At 35.8% G+C, this 19,093-nt stretch overlaps 1 protein-coding gene across 1 annotated transcript in view; it reads right to left on the reverse strand.

Moving 5' to 3' along the window:
• LOC132543702 (serine/threonine-protein kinase DCLK2-like) overlaps nucleotides 1–19,093 on the reverse strand; it is a 31,288-nt gene that overhangs the window by 681 nt on the left and 11,514 nt on the right. Inside the window, exons 4-7 of the mRNA XM_060207221.1 lie at nucleotides 3,977–5,454; nucleotides 2,134–2,280; nucleotides 995–1,127; nucleotides 369–536 (exon numbers count right to left, since the gene is read on the reverse strand). Coding sequence (XP_060063204.1) covers nucleotides 369–536; nucleotides 995–1,127; nucleotides 2,134–2,280; nucleotides 3,977–5,454 — 1,926 coding nt within the window. The remainder of the gene's footprint in view (nucleotides 1–368; nucleotides 537–994; nucleotides 1,128–2,133; nucleotides 2,281–3,976; nucleotides 5,455–19,093) is intronic.

The raw sequence follows: 19,093 nt of genomic DNA on the forward strand, positions 1-19,093 counted from the left end.
ATCTACCTTTAGATATCAGGTCCCTGTTGGGACTAAGGAACTTAGGAGTGACACCTACCTTTAGATATCGGGTCCCAGTAGGGACTAAGGAACTTAGGAGTAACACCTAACTTTAGATATCGGTCCCAGTAGGGACTAAGGAACTTAGGAGTAACACCTACCTTTAGATATCGGGTCCCAGTAGGGACTAAGGAACTTAGGAGTGACACCTACCTTTAGATATCGGGTCCATGTAGGGACTAAGGAACTTAGGTGTAACATCTACCTTTAGATATCGGGTCCCAGTAGGGACTTAGGAACTTAGGTGTGACACCTACCTTTAGATATCTGTCCCAGTAGGGACTAAGGAACGTAGGTGTGATACCTACCTTTAGATATCTGGTCCCAGTAGGGACTAAGAAATTCATATTCTCCTCCTTTGATGAACTCAAACAATTCTGTCTGATTTCGGTCTGCGCTTCTAAAGGGAGGGAATCCACATAACAGAATGTAACAGATGACACCCACTGCCCACATATCTACCTCCAGGCCGTAACCTAGCAACAAAAAATTAGAGAATGTAACATTATTTCAAGAGAACACATGAATATAAAAAAGAAACACAGATACAGGGATAAATCTTTACTGACATTCTGATGTCAAACTCAACGATAAATGGTACAAATATGTCATTATGTTTAAACAGGTATGTTGAACGTTATAATCCTCAATCTAAATATTTACATCTGCTCACCACTGTCCTGAGACATCAGTACTAAACCACCATTAACATTATAACACTATAGATACAATTAGTTCTATTGCAGTATCAGATTCTACATTCCATAAACTTAATTCTTAATAAGTCAGAGTACCACACACAATATAATAATAAGTTCAGATGTTACTTAAGAATATAGATTGTACCTATTTCTGAGAGTATTTCTGGCGCTACATAAGTCTGAGTGCCACACACAGTATATATTAAAATGTTACTTAAGAATATAGATTGTACCTATTTCTGAGAGTATTTCTGGCGCTACATAAGTCGGAGTGCCACACACAGTATATATTGGGTCCTTCACATCCATGGCCAAACCAAAGTCAGCCAACTTCAGTGTAATTGTATTGTCTTTATTTCGATGCACCTGATACAAAAAAAAAACATCAAATAATCAATAGATTAAAATAAGTAAAACTTTTGATGAAATATTTCTCACATGATAAAGATGGCAGGTTATTGTAATATATAGTTGTATCAATGATATTTCCCAATTGTGGGTTCTATCCTTCCATAAAGGGAGACAACTCACTCCCAAGGATGATATCAACAATAACAAATTAGGTTATGCAAGGTTGATCTATGTAAGTTCCTCTGTATCAGTATACTGTAAACGACATTGATCATATTATATATAATGAAGAATTATTTTCATAAGGATTCATTTTCATTGATGTCTTCAGTACTCTACAACCTACAAGAAATTTTATTTTTTGTCATAAAAAAATAAAACAGGTAACATTAGCTCAGAAGAGTTATTATTATGACAAACATATAAAAATATAACACAGAGAACAATATCACAGAAGGAGTATTGAAATAAACTTCAACAGCTTCATGAAATTACAAAATTAAATCGTAATCACAGAAAAAATTCATTTAAAAATTGACTTTTGGTAAAAATCAAGAAATAATCAAGAGCTTATTTTAGTAGTAAATTAATTAAAATCTGTACTTTCATATGAAAAGATAAATATTCAAGATATATATGGTATCTCAAGAATGGTTATTAAGATGTACTATAATTCATAATGTAATATTTAACAGAACAGGTGAATAATCTACACAGGTACAGGTACTATATCTCAACAATACAGGTAGGTAACCCACCTGTACATTGTATTTAGGTATAATGTCACCTTTATTGTTTTTCAGTGTTTATACAGCTCCTTTGTTCTTAAACAAGTAGTAGAAAGGAGAACGTACCTATTTACTAGATTTCTATAAACAAGCAGAAAGAAATTTAAAAAACGTTTTGTTGTTTGAAAAATAGTAGTCACACAAAACAAATGTATTATTTAACACTTACTCTACATCCTTCTGGTTAGAACAAATTGTTTTAGATAAACAAAAGCACTATAGACTGTACTTACCAAAAGGTTCTCGGGTTTGAGATCTCTATGTACAATTGACCGTGAGTGGAGATAAAATAGGGCATTACACAGATCCTTGACCATGTGTGCTGAGTCTACTTCACCAAACTTGACACTCTGGGTGATAGCGTCAAACAAGTCTCCACCCTGGAAAAAATACAATATAGCAATACAGCATTCAAATCATACTGGTGGTGGTGGTTATAGGAACTGAGCTGGCCCATCAGGTTTTTTAAAACCAGTCCCTAAGGAGGTTGAATGGGTGGGGTGGGGGTTGGGGTTGGGGGGAGTGGTTGGTATAGATACAACTTACCACCAAAAACTTGATGATGTTTTGAGGTGGACACAGACCACTTTGCTAGAACAGCCATGTCTTAGGCTGTTTACTTACAACAGATGCAGGGTAATGATGCTCCTTTACTTTAAATAGATGGGAAAGATACATTCTGAAAATAATATTCATTTCCATGATAATTCATTGTAGTGTTGGGGTTATGACTTTTATCACCATAGATGTCCTCCATCACATCTAGTATATAGATGTATGAAGCAGTCTGTTTGTACCCTCTAAGCCACATGGTTGTCAAGACTTATTGATATTAACACATGGTCATTAAATCAGTACATCCCACTGATCAAAACTTAAATATTTTATCTCAATACATCCATTTTAAGAATAGTTTTATTGTCTCCTTGCCAGAAAAAGATTGGAATCACATGATTTGTTTTAGAAGATTTTTGAAATTCAAGCCAATTTAACCTTTTTGGCTCAATGTATGTGCAGACCATCAAACTACCATCCTACAAGGTCTGGGTGTTTCTATTATTTCCATGCAATGACAATTAAACAAAGCATGCTCCAAAGCGTGGTTCCCTCTACATGTACACTATTTCATTCTAGCATTTTTTGATAACGAAAAAAAGATTTTTGAAATTTTAGCCAATTTGACCTATTTTGGCCCCATCCATTAACTGGGTCAGTCAGGCTAAACAGGTCAATACCAGCAAACTGGCATCCTATGATTTAAATTGAAAACAACGACAAATTCATGTATCAGCTATAATGAAACAATCTTAGTGGGTGACATTCATCCAGAATGAACATCACAAATTTTGTGGGTTCAATGAGAGCTAACAACTTAATCAGAGACACCACTGGCATATTAAGACACAACATGACAAAGGAATGGATGAGCAAAAGGGTGTGTCTTATAACATCATTAAATTGTAGTATAACTGATTATAACATTAACTGTAGTATAACTGATTATAACATTAACTGTAGTATAACTGATTATAACATTAACTGTAGTATAACTGATTATAACATTAACTGTAGTATAACTGATTATATCATTAACTGTAGTATAACTGATTATAACATTAAATGTAATATAACTGATTATAACATTAACCATATTATAACTGATTATAACATTAACTATAGTATAAATGATGATAACATTAACTGTAGTATAACTGATTATAACATTAACTGTAGTATAACTGATTTTAACATTAACTGTAGTAGAACTGATTATAACATTAACTATAGTATAACTGATTGTGACATTAACTGTAGTATAACTGATTATAACATTAACCATAGTATAACTGATTATAACATTAACTGTAGTATAACTGATTATAACATTAACTGTTGTGTAACTGATTATAACATTAACTGTAGTATAACTTTAACATAACTGATTTGATGTTTCAACTGATGATTTAACTTGTGAAATGCATGGATTATAGTTATACTGATATGAACATCTCAATACAATAAACAATGGTTGTTTTGATTTGTTAGGAAGATAGATAATTAAGAAACATCACATACCTTTACAAGTTCCATGACGAGGTAGATTTTGTCAACAGTTTCATATTCTTCATAAAGTTTGACAATATTCGGATGGTGACAGTCTTTCATGATCTCTATTTCATTTTCCACCATATGTTCCTTACCCTTCAACTTCGCTTTGTCAATTATTTTCATAGCAAATTCATTTTTAGTGTTTTTAAGAGTTGCTTGCTTCACCACAGCAAAGTTGCCATCACCAAGAGTTTTACCTAAATCATATTTACTTAGTATATGGCTGTCACCACTAACCTGACGCTCAAATTTAGTTTTGCGTACAATCTTAGATTTCGATTTTTTCTTTTTCTGCACTTCTTTATCACCTCCTTCTTTATCCTCCTTTTCACTTTTTCCATCTTTTTCCCTATTTTTCTCTTTTTCCTTTTCAGCCTTTTCTTTTTCTGCTTTGTCTTTTTCTGCCTTTTCTCTTTCAGCCTTTTCTGCTGCAGCTCGTCTTTCTCTGGCTGCTTCTAATGCCTTTTCTCTTTCCTGCTCATGTTTCTGTCTTTCTTTTTCTTCCTCTTCTAATCTCCTTTGTCTCTCTTCTTCTTTTTTCCTTCTTAGTTCTTCTTTCTCACGATCTCTCTGTTCCTTTGAACGTTTGAACTGTTCATCTGTTCCTTTGGGGACTAGGCCCCTTTTTCGACGTTCATCATCCAACGCTCGACGTTCAGCTTCCATTCGGTGTTGTTGCCGTCGCTTAGCACGATCACGTTCCTCGTATGCTGCCTTGTCTTTGTCTTTTTCTAACCGGTTGGCTAACGCGTCACTTTTGGGATACTCGTGCCTGCGCCGACCTTTCTCAAGTGGGCGACCTTTATATATGATGTGGTCATTGGTATCGAGATCCCTGTTACTGCCATCACTTCCTTCACCAAAACCACTGTCACGCTTGTCACTCTCTGGCTCCTTGAGATGATGCGCCTGACGTTTCCGCTTCTGTTTTTCCAAATCTTTTAGAATCATTTTTGCAGTGTGTGAGTCAGGAGGATAGATCTCCTCTACAATATCAATGAGATCCCCCTCTGATAACCTCTCATTGCCCACAGCCACAAACACATCATCATCACGGAAAAAGTCAGAAATTCCTTGAACCTCTCTACCCCGAATAGTAAATAGTTTTTCCAATTTGTTATTCCTATATTTAGGACCAAACGCTTCAGAAACATCAGACATGAGCTGCTCAAATGACTGTACACTACGGCGATTCAGTAGAATCTTGATATTATTTCTTGGTCGGGCACCATTCCGCACAATCGTAACAACTTTGGGTTTGATCTGTCCCACATCGGAATTAGGAAGGTAAGAACCCTTATTGGCCATGCCAAATGTTCCAGGGTATCTACGGTGCCCTGTGCTCTTTTGGAGATAGGGCCCAGGCTGAAATGCCCCATAGGCTCTGCCCCCACGATAGCTTCCATACATGCCATCGCCTTCCAGGTCATGGTTGTGTGGTCGTGCTGTAAACAACAAATAATAATGCATTATCAGAAATATTTTTAAATGATATGTATTTTATTTACTTAAATACTACCTTTCGTGGGAGTATAATTGACAGTTACAGACACAGTGCATCATTATTCTCTTAAATTAGCTTCAACACCACAGAACTGATCGCAATCATTTATCTTGTTGTCAGTTAATAGACTGGAAATGACAAAAGAGTAACTTATTCCTCAAATCAGGTAAGGTACAAAAATATTAACAAGAAATATATATCATTGTCATCACCCTGCTATAGATCAGGTCATTTGTTGGCCTCATTGCAGGATGGTGTGTAACTTAACTAATTAGTAAGTAATTTTTCAGGATTTGTTATCTGAAGAAAAAAGTGCTTTATGTATTAAACATGACCTTGTTCAACCAACAGAATGAAACAATAATTCTCTACAAGAAGACAAATAATTTTTTTCAAATTCAGCTTTTACAGTGCATAATAATTATATGTTGTGAACAAGAATACTGTACTCTTTCACCTGTCAACACCAAAGTTCCTATACAATTAACAAACTATTGACACACAAAGAAACTGTCATTATACCAGTGTGCTTAAAATGTGTACTGATCTCTACAAAGAAATCAAATATAGGACAAGAACACTGTTGAGTTGATTAGTGACCTCTTTAAGATTCCTGCAGAATATTTCTGAAAATATCTATATATAAGTCAACATAGTTCTAGATCCATTCTCATCATGTACATAATTGTTAGAGTTAACAGGATAATTATCCTCTAAATGTCTGTGTATATAAGTCAGAGTCAACCTGGGATCAGGTGATCACTCCGAGAACGAAATAATTGAAAAGTACAATATACCTACTGTATTATAAAAATACATCTTAGTAGAATGAAAAAACATCCTACACCAATTGTTAGTACAGAAATCTACCCTTAGTCTGTTTTTCTTTGTTACTTTCTCCCCAAACCGAAAGCTAGATAAAATTAGGTTAATTTAGAATCACAAAACAGAAAAAAATTTTACTATCAAAAAAGAATGTGTCAGAGTGTTAAATTCTTTACATCTCACAAATTATTGATATCAAGTAAATTATCAGAAATATCATCACCATGATTTTAATTTTACATCAAAGAATGTTTGACAAAAGTTTCTTTTCCTTGTTTATCAGAAATGTTCAACAAAAAGTTGTTAAAATCACTTTTCAATCTTTCTTGTTTGGCCACTATAACAAATAAATGGCAGTTCCATTGTTACATCACTGAACTAAATGTGTTTATAATTCATCCACTCAAGCATGACTTTATGAAAAGCTTTTCACACCAAATTAATATTTTGATACGACCATTGTACAACTGTTAATATCACACTATTAATAGTTTGTATATTTCTTTCCAATACCTGTAGTTACAGAATGTATTTGGAAATAAGCTCTCTTCTACATATCTTAGTTCTGAGTACCAGAACACTGAACATACTTGTGAGAAGTTCTTTCTCTTTGAAGAATAGAACTATTCTTAATTGCCAAAAACACATACTTAGGAAATAAAAAGCGAAAAATCATATTTCAGGCATTCATAATATCCATGAAAAATACATAATTTTCCCTTCAAGGTTTACGTAAAGTTATATTTGGACATCAAATCAATATTTACAGAATACTGTATGACCAAGAATTCCTGCCATTAACATGGCTGCTGTCATCTACACATTGTAGAATAACTATTGTCGGGATTGACCAAACCAAGACTACAAAAATGTCCATGTAAGAACTTCTCCATGTGATTATCTCCTACACTGTATGATCATTTTTGCGACTGATCAATACTTTTTTTATCTACAAAGATGCCAAAAGTATGTTGCATAATATCATGATTATTATGTTTCTTCAAATTTCTATACATTTTTTCATAAAATGTGAATTGCCAGGTAGACCAGAATACATTGAATTCAGGCCATTAACTCCCTACAGGTGAATCAATATATCTAACTTAGGCAGGTTTAATATACAATGTATACTTCGTGCCTTTGACTAATAATCCTAGAACCAATGTATGTTTTATACATTTGCCAGTTTTATATAAATTACCTCGTAGTTTCACCCTGAGACCAAGTAAAGGTAAGCCCGAAACATCCACCATGCTGGTTTCTAGAATGTCATTGGATCCCTACTTCGGATAAAACATACATGAAGATGTTTGTGACTGTTATATGTGTGATCCATAATAACACTTCAGAAGGAATTTCCCATGTAACTATTCCAGGTAAAGACCTGTCATAGACTCATTGACAGGAACTTAACACCATCATCAAATATCTGGCAGGCTGCACACATGATATGACTACTGTAAACATGATATCCCTGTATTAAACAGAGACAAATCCACAGCAAAGAATTCACACGTAATCCTACATGAAATAAACACAATACAGAAAACTAATTTAAAGTTGAAAATCTTCGCCACAAGAGTGAAAACTTTATCCTGGTGACTGCCTACTGGAAATCTATATGAACTAACTCCATCCAGAGGGTGTAAACAGATTCCTAAGCCCTGAACAGATCCCAGACAACGTCTCCACAATGTCTTCAATAGATTGTGTGCGCACTGCCTATCCCCAACACCGTTATATTTGGTATAATTCTTGTCAATAACTATATAGACCTATGTATTTTTTGAGTACAGCATGCTTGAACATAAAACCATTTTCTGAAAAGTACCATTTTTATTGCTACCTCATGCTAACTATTTATCTATTTTCCCTGTTGAACGTGTTAATGAAGTATTTGTGACATATTCTATGTTAACAATGTTTTGTGTTGCCAACATCGGGTAGGTTTATTACAGGTAAGTAAAAAGTAAGCTGACCATGACTGAACAACCGTGCCTGATAGGGATCTCATCCAACAATATTATTATTACAGTTGGTTTAACAGAAGGTGCCACCTTTCAAACAGAGCTCGGTGACGTCTATCTATATATTTCAGTGGAAATATTGCGGCAGTAAGTCATTAGAATTATGTACGGACTGACAAGCAACTATTACCAAGTTTTTTTTATAAAGGAGTAGTGGTGAATGTCATCCATCATATTTCCTTCCTGGACTTGTCAGCTTTAGAACAATGTTATTGTCAAAAATGACCAATCCAGGGTTACTTTTACCTCATTCTTGGAATAAAAATGCTTTAGAATTCCAAAAGGCATCATGAACTCCCATTTCTGTGATCATGAATATTTTTTTCATCAAATGCTTCTTTTGGAACTATAACAAGCTAACAAGCCTACAACAACACAGAGACTTGGCTTTCAACTTTTAACAATCCAAGCTTTTGTTGGGGACAAATGAACCAATCAATTGTCTTACCTGATACTGTCTCCTAACAAAATCAACATGTTTACCTGTGTTGATATTACCCTTTGCTCTAATACCTGCTTATGACCTGTTAATTACAACATATACGTATCTGATCAATGGTATTTGTACAGGAAATGCAATCCTGACTCTCCAAGTCTTCTAAACATGAAATGGGCCCTAGTCCTTAATTGAAGCTAGTTGAATAAGATTTCAATTACCTGGTGTTTATTTACATAATGATTGGCACAACATTATATCAAAGTAGAGCTAGTGCTAATAAAGCTTGTTTCTGTGATTCTTTGTTCTGTTTATTCATTACAATGATAAATCAAAAAAAAAAAAAATAAAGAAACATTTTTCAAAGGAATGTGCCCTGTAAAGAATAAAATCTAAATACATTCTAGGCCTCTGACTGTAACTACAAGATCATGCATGGCACCAAAACAGAGGAAAGTGACCTCAGTAGTCAGGTGGGCTCTATATACAGGTTCAATTACTATGAACTATGTTATATTGGGACCCCTAACTATTGGCCTTCATAGAAACATATATGTTTTGTATACAAGTGGGCTTTATGTACAGGTTCAATTAATATGAACTATGTTATATTGGGACCCCTAACTATTTGCCTTAATAGAAACATATATTTTTTAAATACAGGTGGCCTTCATATAGAGGTTTAATTACTTTTTAAGTAAAGACATGATTATTATAATATGACAGAAAACAAGCTTTTTAAGATTTCTTTTCTATATATACGGAACAAACCTGAGTACTGTCTGGGACAAAGAAGAGTACTGTCTGGGACAAAAATGAGTATTGTCTGGGACAAACATGAGTTCTGTCTGGGACAAACATGAGTACTGTCTGGGACAAACCTGAGTTCTGTCTGGGACAAACATGAGTTCTGTCTGGGACAAACCTGAGTTCTGTCTGGGACAAAGATGAGTACTGTCCGGGACAAACATGAGTTCTGTCTGGGACAAACATGAGTATTGTCTGGGACAAACCTGAGTACTGTCCGGGACAAACATGAGTTCTGTCTGGGACAAACATGAGTGCTGTCTGGGACAAACATGAGTTATGTCTGGGACAAACATGAGTACTGTCTGGGACAAACATGAGTATTGTCTGGGACAAACATGAGTTCTGTCTGGGACAAACATGAGTATTGTCTGGGACAAACTGAGTACTGTCCAGGACAAACATGAGTACTGTCTGGGACAAAAATGAGTATTGTCTGGGACAAACATGAGTTCTGTCTGGGACAAACATGAGTACTGTCTGGGACAAACATGAGTTCTGTCTGGGACAAACATGAGTTATGTCTGGGACAAAGATGAGTACTGTCTGGGACAAAGATGAGTTCTGTCTGGGACAAACATGAGTATTGTCTGGGACAAACATGAGTACTGTCTGGGACAAACATGAGTTCTGTCTGGGACAAACATGAGTGCTGTCTGGGACAAACATGAGTTATGTCTGGGACAAACATGAGTACTGTCTGGGACAAACATGAGTATTGTCTCGGACAAACATGAGTACTGTCCGCGACAAACATGAGTTCTGTCTGGGACAAACATGAGTTCTGTCTGGGACAAACATGAGTGCTGTCTGGGACAAACATGAGTTCTGTCTGGGACAAACATGAGTTCTGTCTGGGAGTGAGTACTGTCTGGGACAAAGATGAGTTCTGTCTGGGACAAAGATGAGTTCTGTCTGGGACAAAGATGAGTTCTGTCTGGGACAAACATGAGTTCTGTCTGGGACAACATGAGTACGGTCTGGGACAAACATGAGTCTGGGACAAACATATTGTCTGGGACAAACATGAGTACTGTCTGGGACAAACATGAGTTCTGTCTGGGACAAACATGAGTGCTGTCTGGGACAAACATGAGTTATGTCTGGGACAAAGATGAGTACTGTCTGGGACAAAGATGAGTTCTGTCTGGGACAAAGATGAGTTCTGTCTGGGACAAAGATGAGTTCTGTCTGGGACAAACATGAGTTCTGTCTGGGACAACATGAGTTCTGTCTGGGACAAACATGAGTATTGTCTGGGACAAACATGAGTACTGTCTGGGACAAACATGAGTTCTGTCTGGGACAAACATGAGTGCTGTCTGGGACAAACATGAGTTCTGTCTGGGACAAACATGAGTTCTGTCTGGGACAACATGAGTACGGTCTGGGACAAACATGAGTATTGTCTGGGACAAACATGAGTACTGTCTGGGACAAACATGAATTCTGTCTGGGACAAACATGAGTGCTGTCTGGGACAAACATGAGTTCTGTCTGGGACAAACATGAGTTCTGTCTGGGACAAACATGAGTATTGTCTGGGACAATCATAAGTACTGTCTGGGACAAAGATGAGTTCTGTCTGGGACAAAGATGAGTTCTGTCTGGGACAAACATGAGTTCTGTCTGGGACAACATGAGTACGGTCTGGGACAAACATGAGTATTGTCTGGGACAAAGATGAGTACTGTCTGGGACAAACATGAATTCTGTCTGGGACAAACACGAGTGCTGTCTGGGACAAAGATGAGTTATGTCTGGGACAAAGATGAGTACTGTCTGGGACAAAGATGAGTTCTGTCTGGGACAAGCATGACACGTTATTAAACCAAAAGTTTGATACATGTTTCATCAATATTTCCCTTGACAAAAATTGCACTTTGTAATAAAAATTTTGAAAAATGAAATATTTTTGCCAAGTGTATAGTTAATTTCTATTGAATATTTCAGATTCAGAATGAATATAAGTGATATTAAATGGTGGCAATGCATGATACACCTGGTATACATCTAAAGTGAAATCATCGATTTTTGTAGGGCGACTTATTTCTATTTCATGTTTATTCTTAATCCACGAATTCATATGTCCATTAACAGGTGTAATAAGTTCAGTATTAAGTGCACTGCCCCCACTAGTAACAATCATCAACAGATCTACTTCAGAATTAAAATTATAAAACAAATTACGTTTTTGTTGTTCTCGGTAGAACACCCGTGCTGCCGTTCTCCCGCTCATCAGCATGCCTCTGTACAATGGACTAGGTTGTCACACGTATTATCCAGCACAGCGTGTGGCACGTCCACATCTAATATAATAGATTCTTTATAGATCATCCGGTGTCACAGTTATTAATCCTGTATTAACGTCATCATGGTATCCGGTATCATGCTAAAACCTTACTGATTCTCTACAGGAAAGTGTCCGGTATCATGCTAAAACCTTACTGATTCTCTACAGAAAAGTGTCCGGTATCATGCTAAAACCTTACTGATTCTCTACAGACAGAAAAGTGTCCGGTATCATGCTAAAACCTTACTGATTCTCTACAGAAAAGTGTCCGGTATCATGCTAAAACCTTACTGATTCTCTACAGAAAAGTGTCCGGTATCATGCTAAAACCTTGCTGATTCTCTACAGAAAAGTGTCCGGTATCATGCTAAAACCTTGCTGATTCTTCACATAATAGGTATTTGGAGTCACCCTTAAGAATCCTTCTGATTACTCATTAACGTCCAATGTTGTTTAAAACCCTTTAGCTGACTTCTGACTGAACATGTGTTACTTATGAACTGACATATGGTGTCATTTGTAGATGAAGCACAGCTGCTAAATGTCTATTGTTAAACTACATACAGCTAAAACTCAACTGACTCCTTAAAGAATGCTTCACTGAACCATATAAACTGTCTGACAACATTAAACCTCAGTGTCATGATAAAAAACAAGTTATAATCACAGCTGATGTTGAGGTAAACTTCGACAGACTGAACAAACAAGATCTCATCTTACATAATGACTAGAATTAGACATACAACTACAATGTCTATAAGTGTAATGGAGCTTAAAGAGACACTATCATTGTACATCCAAACTCAATGTCGAAGACTTCCTAATAAAACCAAAAACTATGTCAATGGATTCACACTCCAAAATATCCACAGGAGAGTCGGAATGCCCCATCGGTGGGCCATATGTTCCACAAATTAATTAAAGGACTGTCACAAGCTGTGGACAGATCCTACCTGTAATATTGGACAGTTGTGTCTTCAATGTAAATCAATAGAATTCCAAAGCAGGTGTGATGTTACTAGACATACTTAAGCCATGGCCAAGTCTTAATGATACAAACTGATGGACTACAATGATTCAAGATAGAGTTTCAATGTCGAGACAATCACATTTACACATTGGTACCTGGGGCCTCATAAGGGGGCTTTGTAAACAAAGGCACGTGGATCTACCTCTTAACAAACTCGTTCTTTCAGAAAGATTGCAAACTAAGATGGCCGGAGCTATAAACTTGTCATCGCCCCTTCCCCCTTCCATATCACCCCCACCAACCCTACCAAATGTTACCCAAGTGTTGCCAACACAGTGTACTACAACATGGCTAAGCCTCATCATAATGAAGTCTATAGAGCTACCCTACTCTTATCTGATAACACTTTTATCAAACCACAACACAAACTGATCAGTTAAAATGGCTGTTGAAAGAATTGACAAGAGATCACCATTAAGTGCCTGTATAATTTGACAATTCCTTATCGCTGGTTTGTCTTAACCATTCATTATTATATAAATATTGAATAACAAACCAGACTTAATTGTCACTGGCCACCCCAGCAGTGTTAGGGGAAACTATTCAGGGAAACTGTACATACTACACAGGACAATATTTCTATTACAGGATATATAATGTTGTTGTCATAACCTCTAACAAGTCTACAGTTGTTCTGCTGGACTGGTTTCTAACTTCATTCTAATCATCAGGTCCACATTTCAACCTTCCCTTCCCCATCCCAAGGCTAATAAAGGAGTAAACATCAATGTCCTGAATGAAGTGGCTTTCTGTAAATTAAAATTACATGAATCTTTTGGATAATTTGATGGGATATTCTAACATACTGACATGTGACCTATATATTAAAACAACAGAGAGAAATTTATGAAGATTTTAACTATGATCAACTATTTCTAACTTCTAGCTGGTCATACGCCCAGGAATGAAAGGGTGTTCTGAATCATCAAGAAGAATGACCGCTATCAGGTCTGTTGTTAGATGACACGTTCCATCTTACATTTGAACATTAATTTTATTAAATAAGATTAAATAGATGACTTTGAAATTAATAAAAGTAAAAAAAATTAAGGTGATTCTAACTTTTTTCACGATTCATTAGCAGGTCATATACGGTAAGGCTAAAATCAGGCTGACCTGACGTTAATGATGTGAGTTGGCAATGTCAGTTGAATATCTTAGTTGAGCAGCCATTATGGACCATTTTAACACATTTGTCCACAGTGATCTGAAAGTGGGTTTCATGCATAAATTTCAGCAAAACTGATTCAAACTCTAGTTTCAATAGAAAGCTTTCTTGTTATTCAGTGAATATTGTAAGAGTCTGCCACTTTCTTCTATCTGACCTCTATGACTTTGAATGACCTTTCTGTAGCTTGGCCTTTTACATTTTTACAAAAAAGTTTGATTTTGAGGCTTTCAAATATTTTTTTTCTGATTGACCTTGAGATTCAGCAAAGGTCATTAAAGTTATTGTGCTCAATGTTCTTTTTTCTTTGCTTAACTAAATTTGATAGATAGACCTTTTCATACTGATGGCAAAATTTTCCTTAAAAGTCATTTAATTATGTAATAAAGATTCACAGTAATGTTCTTGAGAGAATTGAATTTCAGGCAGAAAAAACAATTAATATTGTTGTTTATTATCATACCATACTAAACGTGTGAAAGAATACTACCTGTGATATTAAATGACCCTGTATTATTTTTGACAAATTAAAATTAAATTTGACCTTTCATGAATATCTAAACAAGAGATCACGGGAAGATCTTGTTTAACCACTATTGAATTAATAAAGACTGTTTCCTCTATTTTTCCCTTAAGTCCTTTTTTCTGAAATATATACAAGATCTAACCAGAAATTTTGGAGAAACAGTGATAACAAACTTCAACTTTCAAAATTGAAAAATGGCCTCTGGCCAACTACTTTGAATGGGAACAACTTGGGACCAGGAGCAACTTCACATCAAGTTTAAGGAACATCCTTCCAGCACTTTTCAAGAAAATCTGGGATGACAAACTTCAACTATCAAAATCAAAGATGGCTTCCTGTCTCCCATTTTCTTTCACTGATGTGACTTTAATGTCAAAAGACTGGGAACCTACATAATGAGTTTAGAATGTATTCCCCTTGCACTTCTCAAGAATTAGCAATAACAAACTTCAACATTCAAAATCCAAGACACACAGCCACTTTGTTTCTCTCATCAGTCTCAAAATTAGATGAGCACAATATTTAAGGGACCATGTGCAAAATAGACATAAAGTTTGAGATGTATCCTTCTTCTCACAGGGAGATCCTTTAGTTGTTGGGGGTGTGGTAAAACAAATGTTAGGGAAACACTGTGAGTGACACACCTCCAATAAACAGGGAGGAGTTTTCGTTTTATGTAGTGTTGCCATTTTCAAATCAATAATGTCCTCATTTTTAACATACATTTCATCGGACATATGACGATTGCGAGATGAACAGGTTTCACAACAACTTACAACTTGTTACCGTGTTTTAAGTATGTGAGAGAAATAATCAATCCTCTCACAAAAGTTTGGATGGTCAGTAATTGGCAAGACTGACCAGCCAATCTCTTGATATAATCCTATCTATAGAACAATACGATTCTATCACTCCAGTACTTCTAAGAAATAGTGATAACATTAACTTCAACTGTCAAAATCTATGATGAACCATCGCCTGTTGTACATTTAATCCTAAAATTGAAAGGGAACCTACATATACAGATGAGGGTGATTTGAACAGCCCACCATCTGATGATCTGGGCTAACGATGGGGCGATACAGAGGTAGATATACTATGTGTATCCTTCTCTCAGTATAATTCACTGATCAAACACGTAGGATGGACTAAACACTGCATCATCGGAATGTTTGACATGGATCCTGCTGTGGCACTCACAGGTAACTTGAATTTGTCAAGAGTTATTTCCCTTTAATTCCAAATGCAAATACAATATCATTGACAGTGATAGGAATGTGGCAGTCTTATAGGTAAATTTAAATGAAAACTTCTGTTATAGAGACATAATTCAATAACAGTTGAGATAAACAAATGTACTTAATCTTTCGTGACAATCATCAGCTGAAGCGTTTAAATGTAGTACTTTCCTTGTCCCTGGAAAATGGGTTCATTGATCAAATAAATGCCCTGAAATAATAATTATTAAAGGTGAAAATCTACATCCTGGATAACCTCAAATCAACACAAACTTTGTGTATAAAATTTTAATTTAGCCACCCCTATTCATCACTCTAAGATAAGAATCATTATCATTAAAAAAAAAAAACACAATGAAATAAATGTTGTTACAATAATGGTAACACTTACTTTTCCTGCCCCAAATGTATTTTTTGTACAAATAGGGCGGATCAGGACCAATATCAATGGTTTCTTTGTAGGTATCCCTCCAGGTGCCACACCTACTTTTTTCCTGTTCTATAACACTGACCCGAGCTGATGGGTGGCGCTCGTAGCAGCTTCTGTACCGCTCATCCCAGTCAATGGGAGTGGGTGTTGCCACCGGAGCAAACATTATATCCTCACAATCCTTTTTTATCTTTTTATCAAATATTGAATCAAAACTTTAATATCCTTTAAAACTTGTTTTCACTGCTGATACTTTCAACAAATATTTTCTCTAGAATAATGTCCAAGTTAAAAAAACAGCCTCCTGAAACAGTTTCTACAAATTACAATCCATCTTTAGTCAGTGTCTTTATCACAGTTTTTAGGATCACACAACTGAATCAATTTTACAGTTTCAAACTTCAACTGGATATGTCTGCCTTTTTTAACAAAACTTCAAAAGAATGGAGTTGTGTTCTCGTGAAATATATAATTTTTTCCACATCACAAACATCATTTAACGAAGCACAAAATAACTTGTTTCTAAACAATGGAAACAAGATATCAAAATCCTCCATTGAGTTATACACAAACTTCAAAAGTAAAACAATTGGCTAAAAACCAGACTGGACAAGTTTGTAGAACTCACTATATTCCCCGGTCGACCTGATACCTAAGCTGTGGGAGAGCTGTTAGGATTCACTCATAAAATCCCACCACACAAGGGAGCAGTCATCATCTACACAAGTAACTAAGGGAGAAGTCATTACCCCTGGTCGTAACTAACAGACAAGCATGATGTTAAGAAAGAATAATGTGGTTTTATTATCTAGCAGTGTTTCCTTTTTTGGCTCTGTAAAACTTTATGACAGAGGATTATACAAATGGACACTTTAAATATAAGAGCCAAGGCGGTCTAAATTGAGAAGAGGTGGACACATATTTCCACTCAGCTACAGGGTTTATAATTTAATGAAAAAAAAAAAAAAAAAAAGGAAAAAGAAAGCTGATAATTCGTGATGTACAATCTTAAACAACTACCTGGTACCTTCAGTTTGTCAGAATAAGTTATTACAATAAAATCTAAATATTTCAAGATTTTCTATCTTTAATTTTTTCAATGCAGATGAAGTATGAGCATATTGGTAGAATATTTTGACCATCACTATTAATATTTTTTTGAACTCTGATGGTTTGTTATCAATAAAATCACCTGATTTTCATTTCCTAATCCCTGTAACATCCAAGGAAAGGACTAAGAGTGCCTTTTATCCAACTGATGTTAGAAAAAAAAATCTAATATCTATGGATTTCAAAAAAAAAAAAAATTCTTATGACAGAAAAATTCCCTTAATAGATTTCGGCCAGCTCCAGAAACACATTTCGGTAAAAGTTTACAGAGGTCTGGTCATCAGTGATCAGACAGAAAAAATCTCAAGTAGTCAGTGAACTTTCCTGACAATTACTGGACAGGCAGAGTTTTGAAACATTCCAGTTAAGTCCTAAGACAATTACTGGACAGGCAGAGTTTTGAAACATTCCAGTTAAGTCCTATCTATGACAATTACTGGACAGGCAGAGTTTTGAAACATTCCAGTTAAGTCCTATCTATGACAATTACTGGACAGGCAGAGTTTTGAAACATTCCAGTTAAGTCCTATCTATGACAATTACTGGACAGGCAGAGTTTTGAAACATTCCAGTTAAGTCCTATCTAAGACAATTACTGGACGGGTAGAGTTTTGAAACATTCCAGTTAAGTCCAGTTAAGTCCTGACAATTACTGGACAGGCAGAGACAATTACTGGACAGGCAGAGTTTTGAAACATTCCAGTTAAGTCCTATCTATGACAATTACTGGACAGGCAGAGTTTTGAAACATTCCAGTTAAGTCCTATCTATGACAATTACTGGACAGGCAGAGTTTTGAAACATTCCAGTTAAGTCCTATCTAAGACAATTACTGGACGGGTAGAGTTTTGAAACATTCCAGTTAAGTCCTATCTATGACAATTACTGGACAGGCAGAGTTTTGAGACATTCCAGTTAAGTCCTAAGACAATTACTGGACAGGCAGAGTTTTGAAACATTCCAGTTAAGTCCTATCTAAGACAATTACTGGACAGGCAGAGTTTTGAAACATTCCAGTTAAGTCCTATCTATGACAATTACTGGACAGGCAGAGTTTTGAAACATTCCAGTTAAGTCCTATCTATGACAATTACTGGACAATTGAAACATTCCTAAGTCCTATCTATGACAATTACTGGACAGGCAGAGTTTTGAAACATTCCAGTTAAGTCCTATCTATGACAATTACTGGACAGGCAGAGAGTTTTGAAACATTCCAGTTAAGTCCTATCTATGACAATTACTGGACAGGCAGAGTTTTGAAACATTCCAGTTAAGTCCTATCTATGACAATTACTGGACAGGCAGAGTTTTGAAACATTCCAGTTAAGTCCTAAGACAATTACTGGACAGGCAGAGTTTTGAAACATTCCAGTTAAGTCCTATCTATGACAATTACTGGACAGGCAGAGTTTTGAAACATTCCAGTTAAGTCCTATCTATGACAATTACTGGACAGGCAGAGTTTTGAAACATTCCAGTTAAGTCCTATCTAAGACAATTACTGGACTGGCAGAGTTTTGAAACATTCCAGTTAAGTCATATCTATGACAATTACTGGACAGGCAGAGTTTTGAAACATTCCAGTTAAGTCCTATCTATGACAATTACTGGACAGGCAGAGTTTTGAAACATTCCAGTTAAGTCCTATCTATGACAATTACTGGACGGGCAGAGTTTTGAGACATTC

Source organism: Ylistrum balloti, unplaced genomic scaffold, assembly GCF_031769215.1.
Source record: "Ylistrum balloti isolate Yb309-2 unplaced genomic scaffold, AGI_CSIRO_Ybal_v1 Utg369762, whole genome shotgun sequence".
NCBI lineage: Eukaryota > Metazoa > Mollusca > Bivalvia > Pectinida > Pectinidae > Ylistrum > Ylistrum balloti.